This window comes from Melanerpes formicivorus, unplaced genomic scaffold, assembly GCF_026170545.1.
Source record: "Melanerpes formicivorus ecotype bairdi unplaced genomic scaffold, bMelFor1.0.p_v2 SCAF_6, whole genome shotgun sequence".
Classification (NCBI taxonomy): Eukaryota; Metazoa; Chordata; class Aves; order Piciformes; family Picidae; genus Melanerpes; species Melanerpes formicivorus.
This window is the reverse complement of record NW_027142358.1, coordinates 12,769,356-12,787,552: the sequence shown is the minus strand read 5'-3', so window position 1 is coordinate 12,787,552 and position 18,197 is coordinate 12,769,356. Positions and strand designations below refer to the sequence as shown.

The 18,197-nt window shown below is 47.0% G+C and overlaps 2 protein-coding genes across 25 annotated transcripts in view; both read left to right on the top strand.

The window, feature by feature from the left end:
• The window catches only part of SORBS1 (sorbin and SH3 domain containing 1), a 174,818-nt gene extending 171,640 nt beyond the window's left edge, over positions 1-3,178 (top strand). For all 21 annotated transcript variants that reach the window (XM_068139764.1, XM_068139784.1, XM_068139779.1 and 18 more), the window contains 2 exons: positions 7-119; positions 933-3,178. In XM_068139764.1, coding sequence (XP_067995865.1) covers positions 7-119; positions 933-1,000 — 181 coding nt within the window. In that variant the 3' untranslated portion in view covers positions 1,001-3,178. The remainder of the gene's footprint in view (positions 1-6; positions 120-932) is intronic.
• A 1,733-nt stretch (positions 3,179-4,911) lies between these two features.
• Positions 4,912-18,197, top strand: part of PDLIM1 (PDZ and LIM domain 1) — a 44,331-nt gene continuing 31,045 nt past the window's right edge. For 2 of the 4 annotated variants that reach the window (XM_068139789.1, XM_068139788.1), the window contains exons 1-2: positions 5,152-5,295; positions 17,483-17,634. In XM_068139789.1, coding sequence (XP_067995890.1) covers positions 5,200-5,295; positions 17,483-17,634 — 248 coding nt within the window. In that variant the 5' untranslated portion in view covers positions 5,152-5,199. Of the gene's footprint in view, positions 4,980-5,151; positions 5,296-17,482; positions 17,635-18,197 lie in introns of those variants that run through there. The other 2 variants (XM_068139791.1, XM_068139790.1) reach the window with 2 other exon arrangements.

Below are 18,197 nucleotides of genomic sequence, written 5' to 3'. Positions count from 1 at the left end.
TTTTAGAGTTAGCTACCAAGCCCTCTACAGCTATACTCCTCAGAATGATGATGAGCTGGAACTGAGGGATGGTGACATTGTCGATGTCATGGAGAAATGTGACGATGGCTGGTTTGTGGGTGAGTGATACTTGTCGGCAGATGTTTTAGAGATATAGATGAGCAATTTTGCAGGGTGTCTGGAAGCTGCTTTCAATTATGAGGTCAAGATGGTGGAAAAAAATTCAACTCAATCTTTTTCACAATATTTCATCATTTCCCACCACGAACATTAAAATTAGGGTGCAGGATGGTGGAGCTTTGTTTTCCTTGCTAGGTCTTCAGTTTTTCCTTTTTTCTCTTCTTTCTTTTCCTGCTCCACTCTTCCTCCTGATCCTTCTTGCTCACACAAAAGGCAGAGCAACAGAGGGAACCAAGGAAAACTGCTTCTCTAGCTTTTTCAAAAACGAGGGAGCCATGGCAAGTTACAGAAAGTAGCAAGTAAGGGACAAAGAGAACACATAGGAAGTTGCAGTCCTTGAAAATCCAGCCTTATCTGTAGCTGTATGTTTAGCAAAATCTAGCCCTTTACCTTCAAAGAATGCAAGTCTGGACAGTGTTTTCTATCTCAAGACTGCAAATCTAGGCTTGTTATCTCTTCTTAAGGGAGATTAGCTCATTTATACTGATAGGAGTTTGGCTCCTAGCCTGTAGGCCCAGGAGCTTTCACCAGCATCTTGCTAATTGTTAAAAGGGAAGACTGGAGACAATTAGTAGCAGAACTAGTTGTGATTTCATCTATAACGAAAGACTCCTTGACCAGTACTCGTATTTAGTTCTGGAAAGCAATACCTGCGGGCAGGAGAGACTGCCACTTCTACCTTTTTAAACCCCTAAACCTTCCTAGCATAACTCCATCTTATTCAGGCTTCCTTGTGTTTTATTTCACAACAGGTACATCCAGGAGAACAAGGCAATTTGGCACCTTCCCAGGCAACTATGTGAAGCTGCTATACCTGTAAAATAACAGTGATCTCACCGTGACAGTGATGGGGTTGTTTTCCAGATGGTGTTTTTTAACAGTGAAGAAACAGACAATTTATGAATGTAACAGAGAAGAGACGAGACGTGTTAGGAGGATGTGGTTATGTGGTACAGTATTGAGTTGAATGTGTAGCCCTGCTAACACAGTTTCAGGGTGTGATTTGTTTGCTGAAAAAGAGACGGTTTCTAGTTTACAGTGCTGCCTTTGTGTATTCCTCTCCCCTTTCCAGCAAGAGTTCTGGTGATAATCTTAATTTGTATGGAGTACTTACCTCTGAGAAGGCTTCAGGGAAGCACATGGTATAGGTTTTGTTTGTGTGTTAAGATAGGATAGTGATTTGGGGCAGTAGGCAGCCTTGCAGTAGCTCCCTTTCACTGGCAAGGTTCAGGGAGGTCAGGCTTTCTGCCTGATTTCTGCCTCACAGAAGATTCACTTTGCTCTGCCTTCCACTTCCGTTGAAAACCCTTCCTTCATGTCATGCACCTTTAAGACCCAGCAGAGGCAGAGGACAACTGATACAGTTAAACTGCAGAGCTCTCTATGGAAACGGAGTTTGGGACTTGTGGTTTAATCCAGAGAGGTCAGCCAAAGCATAATGCAAATGTGCAAAAATCCCAAATCCTTTAATAACACATTACCTATCTCTGCAGGCTTTCTCTTTCGTGCAGGGCGTGTGTGTGTGAGTGTATTGTGTGCAGCAAAACAGACCGAGTTCTGTTTTTTTTAAAGACAAATCAGCCTGGCTTTGACATTTATCTGCACAAAGAATAGAACTAATAAACAGAACGTCTGTGAGAGCAAATCCTGTTTGAGTCCTATGGCTGTTCACTTCTCTGCTCCTCCTGCCCTGTTGCTGGCCCTAAAGGATCACACACTTTTCAAAGCATACTCTTTGGGTGAAGACTTTGCTTCTTTCCCGCCATTAAATCTTAGAGGCTCTGATAAATATGAGCAACATATCACTGAGGGTGCCTTTTATTTTCTCTTTGGTTAGAGTGTTGATGATAGGTCTCAAATCAGATCATGCATTTTGGCTGCCTTTTAGTCAGACCAAAAAAACCAAAAGTCTAATCAATTTGGAAAGCTGTTCCCAGCAGTTGTTATCAATTACATAGATTCTTATTTATTTGAGGAAAAAAAACCAACAACGAACAACACACCAAACAAAACCCAACAAACATGGCTTGGCTGTTTGCTTGCCTGTAAATCCACTATGAATACCTTTTGATATACATTTTGTTATTAAGAAGAAGCATAAACAAAACCGGTTCTATCAGACTCTGCTTCCTACAGTTACCATACAAATAGCAAAGGGTTAGACTGCTATTTTGTCATAAGCCGTGTTTAATAATATAAAATGCCTATTTTTATGCTGATGCTTTTATACAGATTTATTAAGAGTAACTACAACTAACTGTTAGCACGACTTGTGATGTTTTGATAAACTAGCCATGCTCCTGGGTTTGCAATCAAGTAGGCTTGTCTTCTGTCTCAGTCAGCGGAAGAGAAGACTCGGTGTCTCAGAAGTTTGACTGTAAATATGTATATTTAACTTTGTACAGACAATGTACTTACCTTGTATAGAAAAGTAATTTAAACACATCGAGTGAAGGGAGAAAAGCAAAAGGCAGTTGTGAAAGAAAGGTTGGGATTTTCCCCCGGTTTTATTTAAATGATAGAATTCCTTATAGGTTCACGTAAAGAGATTCAGCACAAATGATCTGTTATGAAAGGGATTCAGATACTATACAAAGCACCACTGTTTCTTTTGTGCAGGAGATACCTTTAATCTTGCATCTTATGGGTTTGGTTTTCTGCTTTGGGTTTGCCCTCCAGTTATTTGCAGCAATATTTAGGTCTGTTGCTAAGATTGGGTAACACGAAATTAATTTATCCAGCAAAGTAACATGATGATACTTACTGTATATAACATACTCACTTAAAGGTTTCTTTTTCTGTTCTTGCTCTTGCCATTTTAAGTCACATACACACACACACACACATACAAACTGCAACTTATTTTTGTGTTGAGTTTTTTTTCTTTCTTATTGCAGTGGATGACTATTTGGCAATTAATAAATGGAATTATTGAATTACTATTGTGTTCCTTGTACAAATTATTAAATAAAATCTATTCCCACTGTTCCTGTAGCAATGCACTTTTATACTTGTACTCCTCTGTGGCTCTCTTTAATTATGTCCATGCTGATCAGTAGGTGTCTGCTGTGGGCTTCCTGAGTGTCCCACACAAGAGGATCCTGCTCGTGACTTCTGTGGTAACTGTGATCTGACCAGGCAGGCATAGCTGCAGCACTCATTCAGGAGGTTTGTGCTAGAAGACGTCATGTCTCGCAACTCTGCAGTAGGAGAGATAGCCAGGACTATTTGTGTGTGCCTCATGTAAAAGAACAGTCCCTGCAGAAGCAGAGCAAGGGAAGGGGAGAGCTGAGGCGAGCTGAGGCTAACTGGTGCTCAATAATGCACAAATACTACAGAGGCACACCTGCACCTCCACTATCTGCCTCTTGCATGCTGCCTGCGCAAGGCTGGGGCTACCCTGAAGGCTGGTCTTTCATGGGAAGTTTTAACTTCTGGGAGACCGCTACCTCAGGCTGAGCCAAAATAAGGCAATAGACTCAAACACTGTGGTGATGGAACCAGATGGTTGAGCAGACAGATACACCTCATGTTTCCATTAGCAGTGATTTTAGGAAGTTCAACCATAAACAAGCCAATCCTGGAATCAAATTAACAAGACAGCAAAAGCCTAAAGCTATTTTACACATCCTCAGCAGGCATGTAGACACAAGCCTTTTTTTCTGTTTTGCAGGTTCTATAATACTAAAAGGGCAGCCTGACCACCACTTTGCTGTGGTCACTAGCATTGCTTAGCCCTTGCTTTACAGTGCCTCAGCCAGGGAAGGGAGAGACTCACCTATAGCTACTGAATCTTGATAGGTACTGATGTATCTCTCCATCCTAATATACTTGTTAAGGAACAAGCTAGAAATGCTTTTGTGACTTTAGAAGATGGGCATGCAGAGACAGGAAGAGGACCCAAGGGTGTGTCCTCTGGAAATACCTCATACCCGAGGGGAGAAGAGCTCTCAGTGTTGCTTTGTTCTCTGCCAGATGTGTAATGATGCAGTGGAAGCGCCTACTGCTCTCTGACAGAGATTAAATTAGCAATCCAGATGCATGAATCTGGGAAGGAAATGAACTGCAAAATTACAAGTTAATGCAGAAAAAGAGAGGAGGCCAAGAAAGGGAATTGCAGTGGCAAGGGTGTGCCATGCCATGGGATTGTTCGAGGACACGTCTTGTAGGGCTAGCACTAGGGTGAGCCACCTCAAACCCACTTGCTGATTTCTCTACGCTCCCCAGGCTGTGGCTGAATCCCAGTCTTGTACTGCTGCTTACTGATGCTCTGCTCACTGGTGCGCTGTTAGGCATTTACTAAACAAGCAGCAGTGCTTGTACTCATGCTGTAAATGCCAGCACCGGTGCTGTAACCAACATCTCCCACCTTGCCCGTCATCTGATCTGTGGGGGCTTGACGTGCAACCCGGAACAGCTATTCTTCCGGAATCGCAGCTAGGGAGGTTGGCTGAAGCCCCGTATAGCATTCCTTCTCTTGGTGGTGGTACCACCCCTAAGGGGGTAGAGGGCTCCGCCCTCACTCATCAGTGTGAAATGTTATTTATTTCCATCATCTCATTAGGTTTCAGAGTAAACATCACACTATGTTGGAGCGGGGCGAGCGCCATGTCTCTGGCAGATGCCGCACCGGGGCAGTCTCGCCTGCTGTTGCTCGCCGGCTGTTTGTTCTGCAGCTGCCCTGCCTCCTGGGCGCGGCCCCGCCGGGAGGGGGTGAGGCGCTCTGAGTTTCCGAAGACCGAAATTCTTGTCCTTCAGCAGCGACTCTGCCCCGCCAACCTCCCTCACGAGGGTTTCAGGTAAAAGCGCGGCTAACCGGGTTTCTACTCGCGAAGATGGTAACCCGCCGGCTGTGTCCGGCGGGGCGCCGCATGAAGTCCTGGGGCGGTGCCAGCAGTGGTAGGGCGGGCCGAGGGCGGGCCGGGGGCGGGCCGAGGGCGGGCCGAGGGCGGGCCAGGCCGGGCCAGGCCGGTGTAGGCGACAACGCTGCCGGCGATCCTGTGAAGTGCAGTCGCGCACATGGGGACGCACCGCATCGTGCTTTCGGGCCCCGGGCCCTGGGGCTTCCGCCTGGTGGGAGGTCGGGACTTCGAGCAGCCCCTCACCATCTCGCGGGTAGGGCGCGGCGGCAGCTCGGGGCTCTGGGCGGTGCTGGGGTACGGGGCCGCCCGTGACGGGGTCGGCGCGGCGGCGGGTCCGGGGGAGGCTGTAGCTGGGGCTGGCAGGTGGCTGATGGCACAAAGTCAGACTTGGTGATACAGCTCTGGCCGGGGGGTATTTTCTTTTGATTTGCCCATTTTATTTTATTTTTAACATTTATGGAGGAATCTGTGGTGGCGCGCGCAGCCTGGCTTTGACCAAGGGGCTCGTGACACCGGGGTCTTCGCTTCTTACCGACCGACCTCCTGTGTTTGTCCTTAGTAAATCCCGTAACGAAGGCAGGGGGAATCCCCTCTGCTCCCGCCAGCCTGGAACTGGGGTTTTGCGGCCCATCCTCGAGGGTATAGCCGCACTGAGGTGGGGTTGGATGCTCCCTTGGTTTTGCGTGTCCTGTGTGGGTAAGAGAAAAGCCTTTGTTACCAGAAGCCGCGTTAACCCGTGTGGGTCGCCTCTGCTCTTTTCTGTTCGAAGTCCCTTCTTACCCCGCTTGAAGAATTAGTTAGAAAACGGCAATTCAGATCCAGTGTTAGAGGTGTAACTTAGTTTGCGCTCCTCGGCGCCGGCATTCACCTGTTAAACGTCAGGGCTGGGTTCAGGGTACCTGGCTTCCCTGGCCACGTACCCACCTGCGCCCCGTGTCCCCGCCCGCCGCAGCGGCTCACGCCCTGCTGCCGCCTGCCCGGCGGCGCCTGTCTTCATCTGGGCCCTGGCCTGGCCGCTCGCTGGGGGCCGGCAAAAGCCGGGGGCACTGGCCTCCTCCTGTGCCAGGGCAACGGAGCCCCGAGCCTCTGACCCTTCGAGGCTTCGCGTGGGGAGTGCTGCTCGGCACCTTGTCGGCTGCCCCCCGGCCGCCGCCCGAGAGAAGGAAACGCTGAGATTCCAAACCGGAGGCGCCCGGTGAGCCCCAGGCAGCGCTGGGCTCTCGCCTCTGCCCGGCTGCGGAGCCCCCGCGGGCCCTGGGCGAGGATGGGCCGCGGGAAGTGGGACCTACGAGAACTTGAACTTCTGTGAGCTGTTCTGGGAGAAGAACAGAATCACCAGAACTTGTGAATTTTGTAAATAGCTCCCGCCGTGGGGTCCTGCTGCCCGCCGGTCCCTGGGCGCCATGAGGCAGAGTGCCGGCCCCGGGCAGGGCAGAGCTGGCGGGTGCTGGCGAGCCACGCAGGGGGGAAAGTTATTAGTTTTCTGTGTAATCTCTTTCCATTACAATAATAAAGCCTCATTCTTCTAAAACATGTTTTTGGACATGAAAGCAACTTTAGCGTAAGGGAAGTGATATTTACTTTATTGTTATGGTAATTGTTGCCATTTCCTTCCATCTAAAGGCTCTTAGGCAGAAGCATGTTTGAAGTCTTACCTTGCTGCTTTTACCTCTTCTCCTTGGTCGCTCTTGTCAGTGCTTGTGGGCACATACCAGGAGACACAGATCAGCAAAGCAGCAAAAATAACCACCTTATGAGAAATTGTGACCCTGGAGACTAAAATGTAACAAAATAGTTTCTCTGGTGATGGTGACGTAAATACTGACAATTGGCAGCTCTTATGGCCTTCTCTTGTGGCCCCTCTGACATTTTTAATTTCCCCTTCAAGACTTCAAGTCATTAATCTTTCCTGTGGTTCACTCCCTAGGCTCCTGAGTTTGTCCCCTTGGCTCAGGAACAAAGCTCTCAGTGAGTTGCCCCCACCCCTTCACTGTGTAAAAAGAGGTCTGCTCCAGCTTTAAAGAGTCTGATCCACCTTGTGTGGTGGCTTTACAGGGCTTCATTTTGGTTCTTGCTTGTCACACCTAGTACCTGTGCTCTGATCAGAGAGCTTTTGGGGCACAGAGCCCCCCTCCCTTACAGAATGGGGCAAGCTCTGGCTGTATGGCTTGCATCTGCCAGGTATGCATCCTTGATTGCACCAGGGAGCAGCATTGTCCTGCCACTGCCAGCTATGACAATTTGGCTGTGCTGTGTGGGGGCCAAGTTCCCTCCTGTGTGGCCAGTGGAGCCTGGCTCTGCCTCACAGAGGGCTGCCCATCCCCTTGATGCACTGATTCAGTTACTCTGTTTCTCCAGGTGTGTGCTGGCATGGTGGGATGCCAGAACACAGACATCCAGCCAGCCATGTGTCTTAACTGGATGTCTTGCAGATCTCTTTGAAGCAAGATGCCTAAATTCAACCTGTGTTGCATGCCAGTAGCTCAAGATTTGGCTTCTGGCAGCACTGTCCTCATGATGAACTCTTGAGCTTGCCTTGTTATTTATAGCTCTCATCACCATTGTACCTCAGCTCCTTACTAGTAGCTGTTGGTTTCTCAAGCTTCCCTCTGGTGCAGGGGGCAGGGGTTATGCTGGTTATACTGGTGGGAGGCAGCACTGTTTGAGTTGCCAAGGCAGCTCATTCCCCAAGGGGGAATTGTTGGAGTCCAGCACTGCAGTAACAGGTCCAAGAAGATGAGGAACACTCATGCTGTGGGCATGGGAGCTAGCAGAGCAGCCCGTCTGAGAGCTTCTGGCAGGCAGCAGCTGCATGGCACCAATGACCAGTTGAGGTGAGCAACAGATGAAGGATTATGGTATTTTCACAACTGTTTTTCTTTTTTGCTACTGCTTTACCCCCACTTTCCACTTGAGCTTTGGGTTCCAAAGTGCTTCAGGCAGCATCACGAGCAGCTTCTCATATGAATGCTTCTGGTTTCTCACTTGTGTTGGACCAGCCTTCCTGGTGAGAGCTAGGTGTGGGGATTTCACAAGTGCCAAATGTGAGACTCTCTTGTGGAGTCATCCATCTCTTTTAGAGAAATACTTCACAGGTATTTCTGGTTTACATTTATTTTAAAACTATAGGTTATTGTGGACACCTTATTACAGTCTTTGTTCAGAAGAACGCTTGTGTTGATCAGTGTAATGAACCCCAGACCAAAGCCTGGTAGGATTGTCTTGCAGCAGGAGTAAGAAAGATCCTGATCTTTATTACTCATTGGATGATACAATGCAGTTAGTCAGTGGGGTAGAAATTGAGAAAAGCTCTTTCTGAGCTGCAGGTGGACATGCTGCAGGATAATAGTGTCCAAAGAGCGGTCCTGTGTATGGGGTAGCTCCTAGTTAAATTCCAGTGAGATTGGTGGAGGAAGCAATCACCTTGTTGCTTGAAGAGTGATGAAGCTGAGCTGTCTGAAAAGCAGTGCAGTTGATAGACCCCACCCATCCCTCATGTGTCATGAACTGTTTCCTGTTTGGGTGCATTTGATTTTGATGAACATCGGGAATTTCTGTTTCTAGTTGAATATATACATGGAACTGTCTGACAAACCTTGTTCTTGAGATGATTTTTGTGGTTTGTGGTAGTGGTGTGTTGATCTTGAACTTCTGACCCAAAATATGTGTAGAGAGGAGTTTTGCTCTACATTCGGGCATGTCAGAAGTCTCCCAGTCCCATTAAGGATGGGTGTCTGTCAGACTCTGTGGGCATTTTGTTATGAAACTGAGCATTTTCCCAATTAAAACCCAGTTTCAAGACAGCCCAGCTCTGCAAATGCATTAAAAAGATGAAATCTCAACATTGTGTTTGTTGCTGATTTCAACCACAGTAACAAGAATTCACCCATGTTTAGTCTGATGTTTCATTTATTTGTGGAATTTTAAAAGCTCAAGATTTATAGCAAGTACAGAACTGGAAGATAATTGGGTATTTCCTGAGTGTTTACAGAGCTGAGCCAGCTCTGTAACCCTAAACCGATTTGGTGATAAAACAGGACTTGATGGTCTGAAGTCAAGCATGAGACTGAGTCCCATGGTGTGAGAAAGACATTGGATTTGGCTTTGGTACTGGCTGATGTCCCTACCCCTGCTCTCAGCTGGGTGCTCTGTTAGGAAGCAGCTGAGCAAAGGCATCCTGGAGACACTGGTGAGAGAAAGCCCCAGTGAAGCGGTATGGGCAGGCATGTCTTGGGACTGTGAGGCTCAGCAGGATGACCATGGCAGCAGAGACTGTGCTCCCTCTGGAGTATGACAGGGCTCAGCTGTGTGGCACAGGTGCCTGCCTCAAGAGCTGAGCTGCAGCCTCTTCCCAGGGTGAAAAGAGAGAGAAGTAATCTGAAGCCACAGGCCCTTGTGCTGCTGCTCCTGGCTGCTGGGCTGGGTGGGGACTCTGGCAGTGCCATCCTTGCCATGCATTGCTGTGCTGCCTAGGGTACCTGGTGCATGTGCTGCATAACTAGAGAGCCAATCTGCATTTGAAGGAGCACACTGGTCATTAGGGACATCTGCCAAGAGCTTCTGGCCCTCCAGTAGTAGTAGCTGGGTTGATGTTTAGAGGATGGCACAATGCCTCTTGCCGTTGCTACTGGGTGGGGTCCTGTCTGGTCTGAGTGTGTGGGATATGGAGGTAAGAGGTTTGCATCCCTTGTGATGCTCCCTGCAGACCTCGAGGTCAGCCTGAACCCAGGCAGCTGCTGGGACTGGACTAGCCTTTGCTTCAAAGATACAAATGGCTGCTGAGGAGAGGAAAAGACTTTGCTGATCTCCCTGACTGCTAGAGTTTGGAAGAGAAGCAATTGGCTTTAACTGTCACAAGTGGAAAGCACCAGAATTCTTTTAGAGTAAAGACAAGAGTACTCTGGGGAATAGGACAGGCTTGATCTTTTCCATCCCTGTTTTCTGAGTCTAAGGGCCAGTTTTACATTTAGAAAAAAACACTTAAAAGGATTAGGATACTAATCAAACACTTTCTACCAGAATTGCATGCAGGAGCAATACCCTTCCTTCTCCTAGAGCCAGAACTGTACTTTCTGCAGTTCACTTTTTTATACCATTTTGCCATGGGTTATGCAGCAGCTTCTTGTCACCAGGCTGTGGAGTACTCCTTTCTTTGTACCTCCTCTTTGAGTTAAGCATAATTTCTTGTGGCAGCATCTGACCCACCTTGCTCTTGATGAGTTCTCTAAAGGATCTAAAGAGAGAACTCCTGTATCAGGAGGGAATGTGGCAGCCCTAATCTTATGCAATCTTAAGCCCCAGAATTTAAGCTAGCAAAGGTAAATGCTGGACATTTGGGGAGAGAGTCCTTTTTGTTCCCAGATGTCAAATTATGTGTGATTGAAAGCTTCTGGTGTCTTTCACCCTCAAAAATCACATTGTCCAATCAGAGATGTTTGGGGCTTGTAAAATGCTTTAGGTTTGAAGGATGCAACATCAAAATAACAAAAGCAAATGGATCTATTTATTTTTAAATATAAACAAGGAAGTTAAAGGAAGCCTTAACTGCATAAAGAATTGATGTTGTTCTGGACAGTGACACAGTATCTCAGATGGTTGCTGATTACTGGACCTGTTGTTTTATTTAGAGAATGAAGTAGGCTGTCAGGAAAGGCTCAGGTGATGAGCAGCTCTACTGTTTTTGAGCTCTTGTAAGAAGCCTGTACTTTTTTTCTTTTTTCTGGTGTGGGGCATGTTGCAAAACAAGGTATGGGACTGAGTCACTGGCCACCACTTGAGCATCTGTCTAAGCAAATAATCTCATCTCTGTCTTTACACCACTGTTCTGAGGTCAGTCGTCTCTGTGCTGTGTCTCATGCCTTCCCTTTTCTGTGTTAATGCTCAGCTGGCTGTCAGGAATAGCCAGTAAGGTGAGGGTGAGCATGAGCTGGGCTGCAAGAGGGACTTGTGCAGTGGAAGCCCAGACCCTGCTGGGGTGGGCTGAAGCTCAAGGGTTTCTCCAGCCAGAGGCATGTCCCCCTTCTCCTTTTTCTATCCTGGTGATGGTGTGGTCTGGGCCAGCACTGAGCAGCTTTGGGCTGTGGCAGTGTCAGACTATAATGGTGCAGAGAACATGAACAGCTTGTGAGGAAAATCTTGTAGAGCCAGTTGTAAGGAATTGGCTTGTTGTTCCCCCTCCCCTAAAGAGAAGGGGTGGGGAACATGCTTGCCTGAATTTTCTCATAGCCTCTGATCTCTGCTGACCCAGCTGCATGCTTTTGCTAGGAGAAACTGTGGCTGTTTAGCATAATACTCCAGCATTGAGGACATTACTCATGGTAAGAGTGGTGTGTGTGTGTGTGGGTGGGGAGGATTAAACTGGATGTCAGAGATCTTTAGTTGTCACTGGTGGCCTTAGAAGTATGTTGCTGTATGTCTGTTCTGTCTAGCAAGGATACAGCTGGATTTTCTTCTCAGGCTTGGCTAGGTGCTGTTTATCCAGATCTTTTTCTTGGCTGATGTTAATTTTCTAATTTCTTATCTCTTCATCACTTCTTTCGGTGTGTGTCTAGGTGTGGAGTGATGGGTGGTGCTGTAGGGTCTGTAAGAGACTCTGGAGGGCTGATAGAGTGAGCAAGCAGCGTGCCTGAATAGATGGAGGGAGATTGCCAGAATGAATTGAATGAAATTTAGACCCACCCATTAATCTTGACTCACATGGAGCTGCTTTGTGCTGCTTTTCATGGGAATGCTTCCCACCCTTCCTCCCTCTCATTTACTGTGGGCAGCAACTTCCCTTAATATATCCACTCAGGTGCCTCTCAGATCAGTATTCAGTATCAGTTGGAAGAGACCTCAAAGATCATCGAGTCCAACCTGTCACCACAGACCTCATGATTACAGTAGAGATCCTTACCCTTCAGAAGAGAAAAGAAGCCCCATATATTCCTGTCCAGGGACTGCAGAGCTTTTTAGGTAGTGTGCATGGAGGCAATTGCATCCACTGTAAAAGGTGGTTGTATTTGACTAGCTCTTGGGCTAACAGAAATTTTATGAAGAGGGCCTGGGAGCTGGGTAAGCAGCCAAGTATGTCTCATTCCCTTTAGAATAAACCTTTATTAGAATAAACCAAACCAGGTTGGAAGAGACCTTCAAGATCATCGTGTCCAACCCATCAACCAATCCAACCCACCCAAACAGCTAACCCATGGCACCAAGCACCCCGTCAAGTCTCCTTCTGAACACCTTCAATGACGGCGACTCCACCACCTCCCCGGGCAACCCATTCCATAGCGCAATCACTCTTTCTGTATAGAACTTCTTCCTAACATCCAACCCGAACCTCCCCTGGCGCAGCTTGAGACTGTGTCCTCTTGTTCTGGTACTGGGTGCCTGGGAGAAGAGACCATCATCAGCCTGTCTACAACCTCCCTTCAGGTAGTTGTAGAGAGTGATAAGGTCACCCCTAAGTCTCCTCTTCTCCAGGCTAAGCAGCCCCAGCTCCCTCAGCCTCTCCTCATAGGGCTTGTGTTCCAAACCCCTCACCAACTTTGTTGCTCTTCTCTGGACTCGTTCCAGCAAGTCAACATCCTTCCTAAACTGAGGGGCCCAGAACTGGACACAGCACTCGAGGTGTGGCCTAACCAGTGCAGTGTACAGGGGCAGAATGACCTCCCTGCTCCTGCTGGCCACACTGTTCTTGATGCAGGCCAGGATGCCATTGGCCCTCTTGGCTGCCTGGGCACACTGCAGGCTCATGTTAAGCCTACCATCAACCAGCACCCCCAGATCCCTCTCTGCCTGGCTGCTCTCTAGCCACTCTGACCCCAGCCTGTAGCACTGCATGGGGTTGTTGTGGCCAATGTGCAGAACCCGGCATTTGGATGTGTTAAATCTCATGCCGTTGGACTCTGCCCATCTGTCCAGCCTGTCCAGGTCTCTCTGCAGAGCCTCTCTACCCTCCAGCAGATCAACTCTTGCCCCCAGCTTGGTGTCGTCAGCAAATTTACTGATGATGGACTCAATGCCCTCATCCAGATCATCAATAAAGATGTTAAAGAGCACAGGGCCCAGCACTGATCCTCCACTAAATCCAAGCGTTTTCTTTTCTTTTGTGAATGCATTTGCCCAAAGACTAGCTGAAGACTTGACATGTCATAACCATAGCCCTCATTTGCTGTTTGGCTGCCAATGCAAGGGGACAAAAGCTGGCAAATCACTTTGGAGACAGAAGTCTGTACTTTGCCAAAGTGGTGTCAGCAAGGTGGAGCCCATGGTGTGTGTGCAGGGAAGTTGAGGGGTGCAGATAATTTTTCTGCCAACTTCATAATTGCAGAAATTTGTGGATATGTGTGTGTGTGTTTGTACACAAAGCTTCACTTTGTAGTACAAGAAAATAATGTCTGTTTTTCTTCTGTCCATATCTACTCTGAATCTGTGGGCCCTCTTTAAAAACAGGGATCCAAGCCTATAATTTCATCTAAACTGTTACCTGTTACACTGACCTTTGCATGATTGAAGAAAGTACTATCAAGACCATGGATTATGGGGATTATTTGTCTCTTCCATATGCTGGCAAATGTTGTTTGAGCTGGTATCAGGGACCTGGTGAATGTGTCTGGTTGTAAGTATTTAGATTATTTCTGTAGTAGCCCAGATGTCTTACACAGAAACACCAGACACACAAAGCATCACCACAGGGATGCCCTGGTGATCTCTGGGACCTGTTTTGGATACAGCATGAAGCAGAGCTCTTCAGTCTGTCTTAGCATTGTTTGTTCAACAATGAAATGAGCTAATGGTGAAGTGTTAACACAGTTGCCTGGGAGCAAGACAGGGCATGGTTCCTTTCCAAAGGAAGCCCTTGGGCATGATGTTACAAGGTGTGCAGAGCTTTATGCACCAGATGATAGTGTTCCTGGAGCTGAGGGGCTCCTGAGGCCCTGTGATGATGCCCATATCCCCTCTGATAGATGCTGCTTGACCACAGTAGGGGAAATTCAAACCAGTTAAGGAACTCTTTTGAAGGAGACATGAGGCTATGCCTTTGCATGAGACGTAACTTGTGCAAACTTGTTTGCAGGTTTTGTTCCTCACAGTCTCTCGTCACCTTTCCATGCAGAAATGCAGCAAGGATCTGCTTATTACTGGGTCACCCATCTGTGCAAGGTGTGCATGGCACTACCTGCCATCCCCTTGGCTCCTAACACGCTTGGTTAAGAGGAGAGACAAAGGAGAGAGGCTTTAAGTTTTCTGATAGGAAAATAGGAGCAAAGCAGTTTTCAGATGGTGCAGCATTTACTTGATGCCTGTAAGCCTGAAAGCTTTTGTTCTATTTTGGGGTCATTTTGGTTGGGCTGTGTAATCTGCCTGGTAGCTGTCACTGCTCTGAGTGCCTCTGCCTGCATACCCCCAGCTGCTCACCTGCCCTTGTTGGTCCCCATGGACCAAGGACGGATGTGATAAAAATAAAAGCGGGATAAATTCTTCCCAGAGGACAGGTCTCTGCTCTCCACTTAACAGAAATACTTTTTGCTTTCCTGATTTAACTGATAGGTGAGCCAATCTCCAAAGGAGCGTTAACAGCACTGAGATAAGCCCAGACCTTACTGTGAGGGGGAAGGGAATGTTATTAGTAGCTATTAATCATCCTAAAAGGATGGGGGCTGGGTTCCCTGCAGTAAGCGTGCCTTTGTGCAGGCATGTTTGCTATGAGCAATCCTGGTATATAGTATGAGCTGGTTGTTGCAGGGGAGCAGTTTGTAGAAGCATTTTGGAGCGAGCTGTTGCCAAAACTGAAGAAAATGGATTTTAAAACATTTTGGCTTGGCATATTCACTTCTCTTTCATTACTGTGCATGCCTGTAGCTTTCCCTTACAGGAGAGGTTTGTAGGGTACCTGAGCACATGTAATCCCTTGTGCTGCCGGTGGCTCTTACGGACTAGAGCACTCACGTTTCAAACTCCGCTGAAGTGAAGGGAAATGTGACACCACAAGCAGTGTTAAAGCACTAGGATATTACTGTGAATGTCATTTGTTCATCCCAGTGGCTCTTGGGGTTTCTTCAGGAAACTCCAGTATTTCAGTGTCCCTTTCTGTCCTCCAGCTCAACTGCTTCTTGTGGTACAGGACCATTTCTACCAGCCTGCCAAATGTTGTGTATTAGTCTTCAAGTGCAAGCTGTATGGCAGAGCCTCTGGCACTGTTCCAGCAGTGGTGTTAAGCCACCATTTTTCTTGACCACTTGACAGTCTTCTCTCACTGAAAATTAATCACAGTAATAGTGTGCTGAGCTTGATGCTCCTCGCAGGGGTGAGTAACGTGCCCCAATCCTTCCTTTAGTAGTAGAGGGAACAAAGGCACTGAGAAACCCACTATGACTTGATTTAGGTACAGTGACCACGGGGTGATCATAATGTGTCTCCTGCAGGCTCCCTCTGGTGTCATGGTATCTTTAGGGCTCTGTCTCCTGGTTTCTGAAATTACAGCTCCCAAATCTGTTAGAACTATGGGTGGCTTTCTGTGCTCAGGATTTCTTTATGGCTGCTAGCAGTACTGTCACAAGGTTTACATGAAGGTACTCTCAAGGCAATGGATCCAGTGGAGCTGCGGCAAGCTGCGCTCAGTCTTAATAGGCCACCACTCAGATTCAGGCTGCAGCTTGGAAGAGAATGATCTTCACATTTAGAACAGATTTTCTATATCCATCTGGTGTCTTGTCTGATCTTCTCATTAGTACTTCCTCTGTCAGTTTGTAGTCTGCTTACAGCTTTAAAAGTGGTGAGCAGGTAGATAGGCACTATTTAATTGACCCATCTGAGGTTTTATGTTGCGCACCTTGGCCAGCCTTGGCCGTAGCTGATATACAGCTGTGTCCTTCCCTCTTCCATAAAATGCTGTCCTAGTACAGAGGTGAAAAAAAGAAAAGCATCTTGTGACCTTCTTTCTGGTTAGGGAAACGATCCCACTGCAGGTGTGCAGAGATGTGATGAGTTCAGCCTCATTTTTGGCCCAGGGAAAGCAGTGGTAGCAGGTAACGTGTGACTCTTCTAGGAGATGTTTCCCTAGGGGAAGTGATTTGCCATTTAATCCCCCATTAGGAGGACTCTCTAAATCTTGTGAACAATGTCTGTTTATGTCTGACAGCTTTGCTGGGTTTGCTCAGCTGCTTTCCAGCATGCTGAAACCTGGTATGAATGTGTAGAATAAATACCAGACTCATAAACAAGGTGTGTCTTAGCTGTGAGGCATGCTTTAATCTGTACTCATGGCTGGGAGCAGTCCACTCTTCTCATTTCCTCTGCCTATTAAATAATTGATGAAAGTCCACAGTAATCATTGTGCTTCCTCCACAAAGTCACAATAACTGCACACAATCGTATGTAACGTTTGCAAAGTTACAAACAAATGCAATGTTCTTCACCTTCCACACGGTCAGTTTTGGACCAAAGAGGTCTTGGTTGTTAAAAAAATGCCTCTTTAGCACAAGTGAGGAAAAAGGAGTGAGCCATTCAGTTAATTTGCTTGGAAATGCCAAGTTTGATCTGGGACCTTCTCTTTCAGAAGGAGTCTCATACCAATAGCATTGCCGCTTAGTGTTTTTTCTCTGGGATCTCAATGAGATTATGCTGAGGCTCTTCCCTTCAGTCATTTCTCAGAACAGCACCTCTTTATCAGTGCCGTGATATATCTGGGGAGAGAAGCACCATGTGTGGAGAGGAAAGGAAGATGTAGTGAGTTAGAATCTCTCAGGGTGAGCTGTGGTCAGCTAGGGATGATGCTTCTGCTGTTTCAGAAACTGTCACCGGTGCAAAGATGAAGTTTCTGCTGCCTTTCTCCCAGCAGGCTTATTAGATCGAGCACTGCTTTGGGATTGATCTCACTGAAGACAGTGAGCATCTGTTGCAGCCATTTCTGGGCTAAACCAGTTTATTACAACTAAAGAAGCAATACAAAACTTGAGCCCAAACCTTTCTTCCAAGGTAGGAAACGAATGAGATAATAATGCAGATGAAGGTGTTTGTGGTTGAAGTTAACTGTATTGCAATGACTGATATTCTTTTCTGTTCTTAGAGGCTTAGAGATTTCCTGGCTGTCCTCAGCACCTTCTGTTTCAGACACCACTTCTCTGTCCAGCAAAGAGCAGAGCTGCTTACTCTGTGTTCTCACTCTTTAGCACAAAACCAGTTGGCTGAAGTGAACACAGAGGGTTTATTATTTACCTGTTGTCCCCTCCCCAAATTTCTTTCTGTGGGTGCCAAAATACAATTCTGCCTGTAACTAATACCAAGGAGTATGTAAGAGACCTAGGCAGATTTCTGATGAGAATTTACCTTCATTAGTTTTCACCTCTTTGCTTCCAAGTATCACTGAGAGAAGCCCAGAGTGCTCTAGCTGTCTTTCATATATTATGGAAAGCACCTCCATAGAAAATCTATTCACTCTCTTTGTTTCCTCTTAGGTGACTCCAGGGAGCAAAGCTGCAATAGCCAACTTGTGTATAGGAGACCAAATCATAGCCATTGATGGAGTGAACACAGATAACATGACACACCTTGAGGCACAGAACAAAATCAAGGGATGCCCAGATGAACTAACTCTGACAGTCAGCAGGTATGTGTCTAAGAGAGACTGGGGATGGGGAGAGGGAGGGATGTGGGGTGGGCAGTAGCTATGTTTTGGTTTGATGGCAGACCTCTCTGGCGGGTTTGTTTAATTTGACCTCTTGGTGCTTTGTCTGGCCAGGTACTGGACAGCAAGAGGGAACTGCACTTCAGTATTTAATCCTAATGTTGCTTACATGTGCTGCACTTTGACCTTATGAAAATAATTTTCTTGGTGGGAAATTGGCTGATAATTTCTAGCAGAGTTTGTGAGCCTATTCTGTGTCAAGAAATCAAAGACATGTCTCATGAAAACTTAACTCACAGGGGAGGAGGTACAAACAGAGATGACCTTTCTTCCTGATGCCCTAAATTAGCAGTTAAAATGTTGTCCAAACTATTAATTGCCTATGTTTTGTCATGCACAGAGTCAGCTAGGTTGGGCATTTTGATCATCAGTACTGACAGTGCTAAACAGTGATGACCCAGGGTGTATCAAGATGCCTGTAAGGATCAGTCTCCCTGAGTCCCGAAAAACTAAAGGAAGGTGACAGCTGAACCATGATCTCAGGC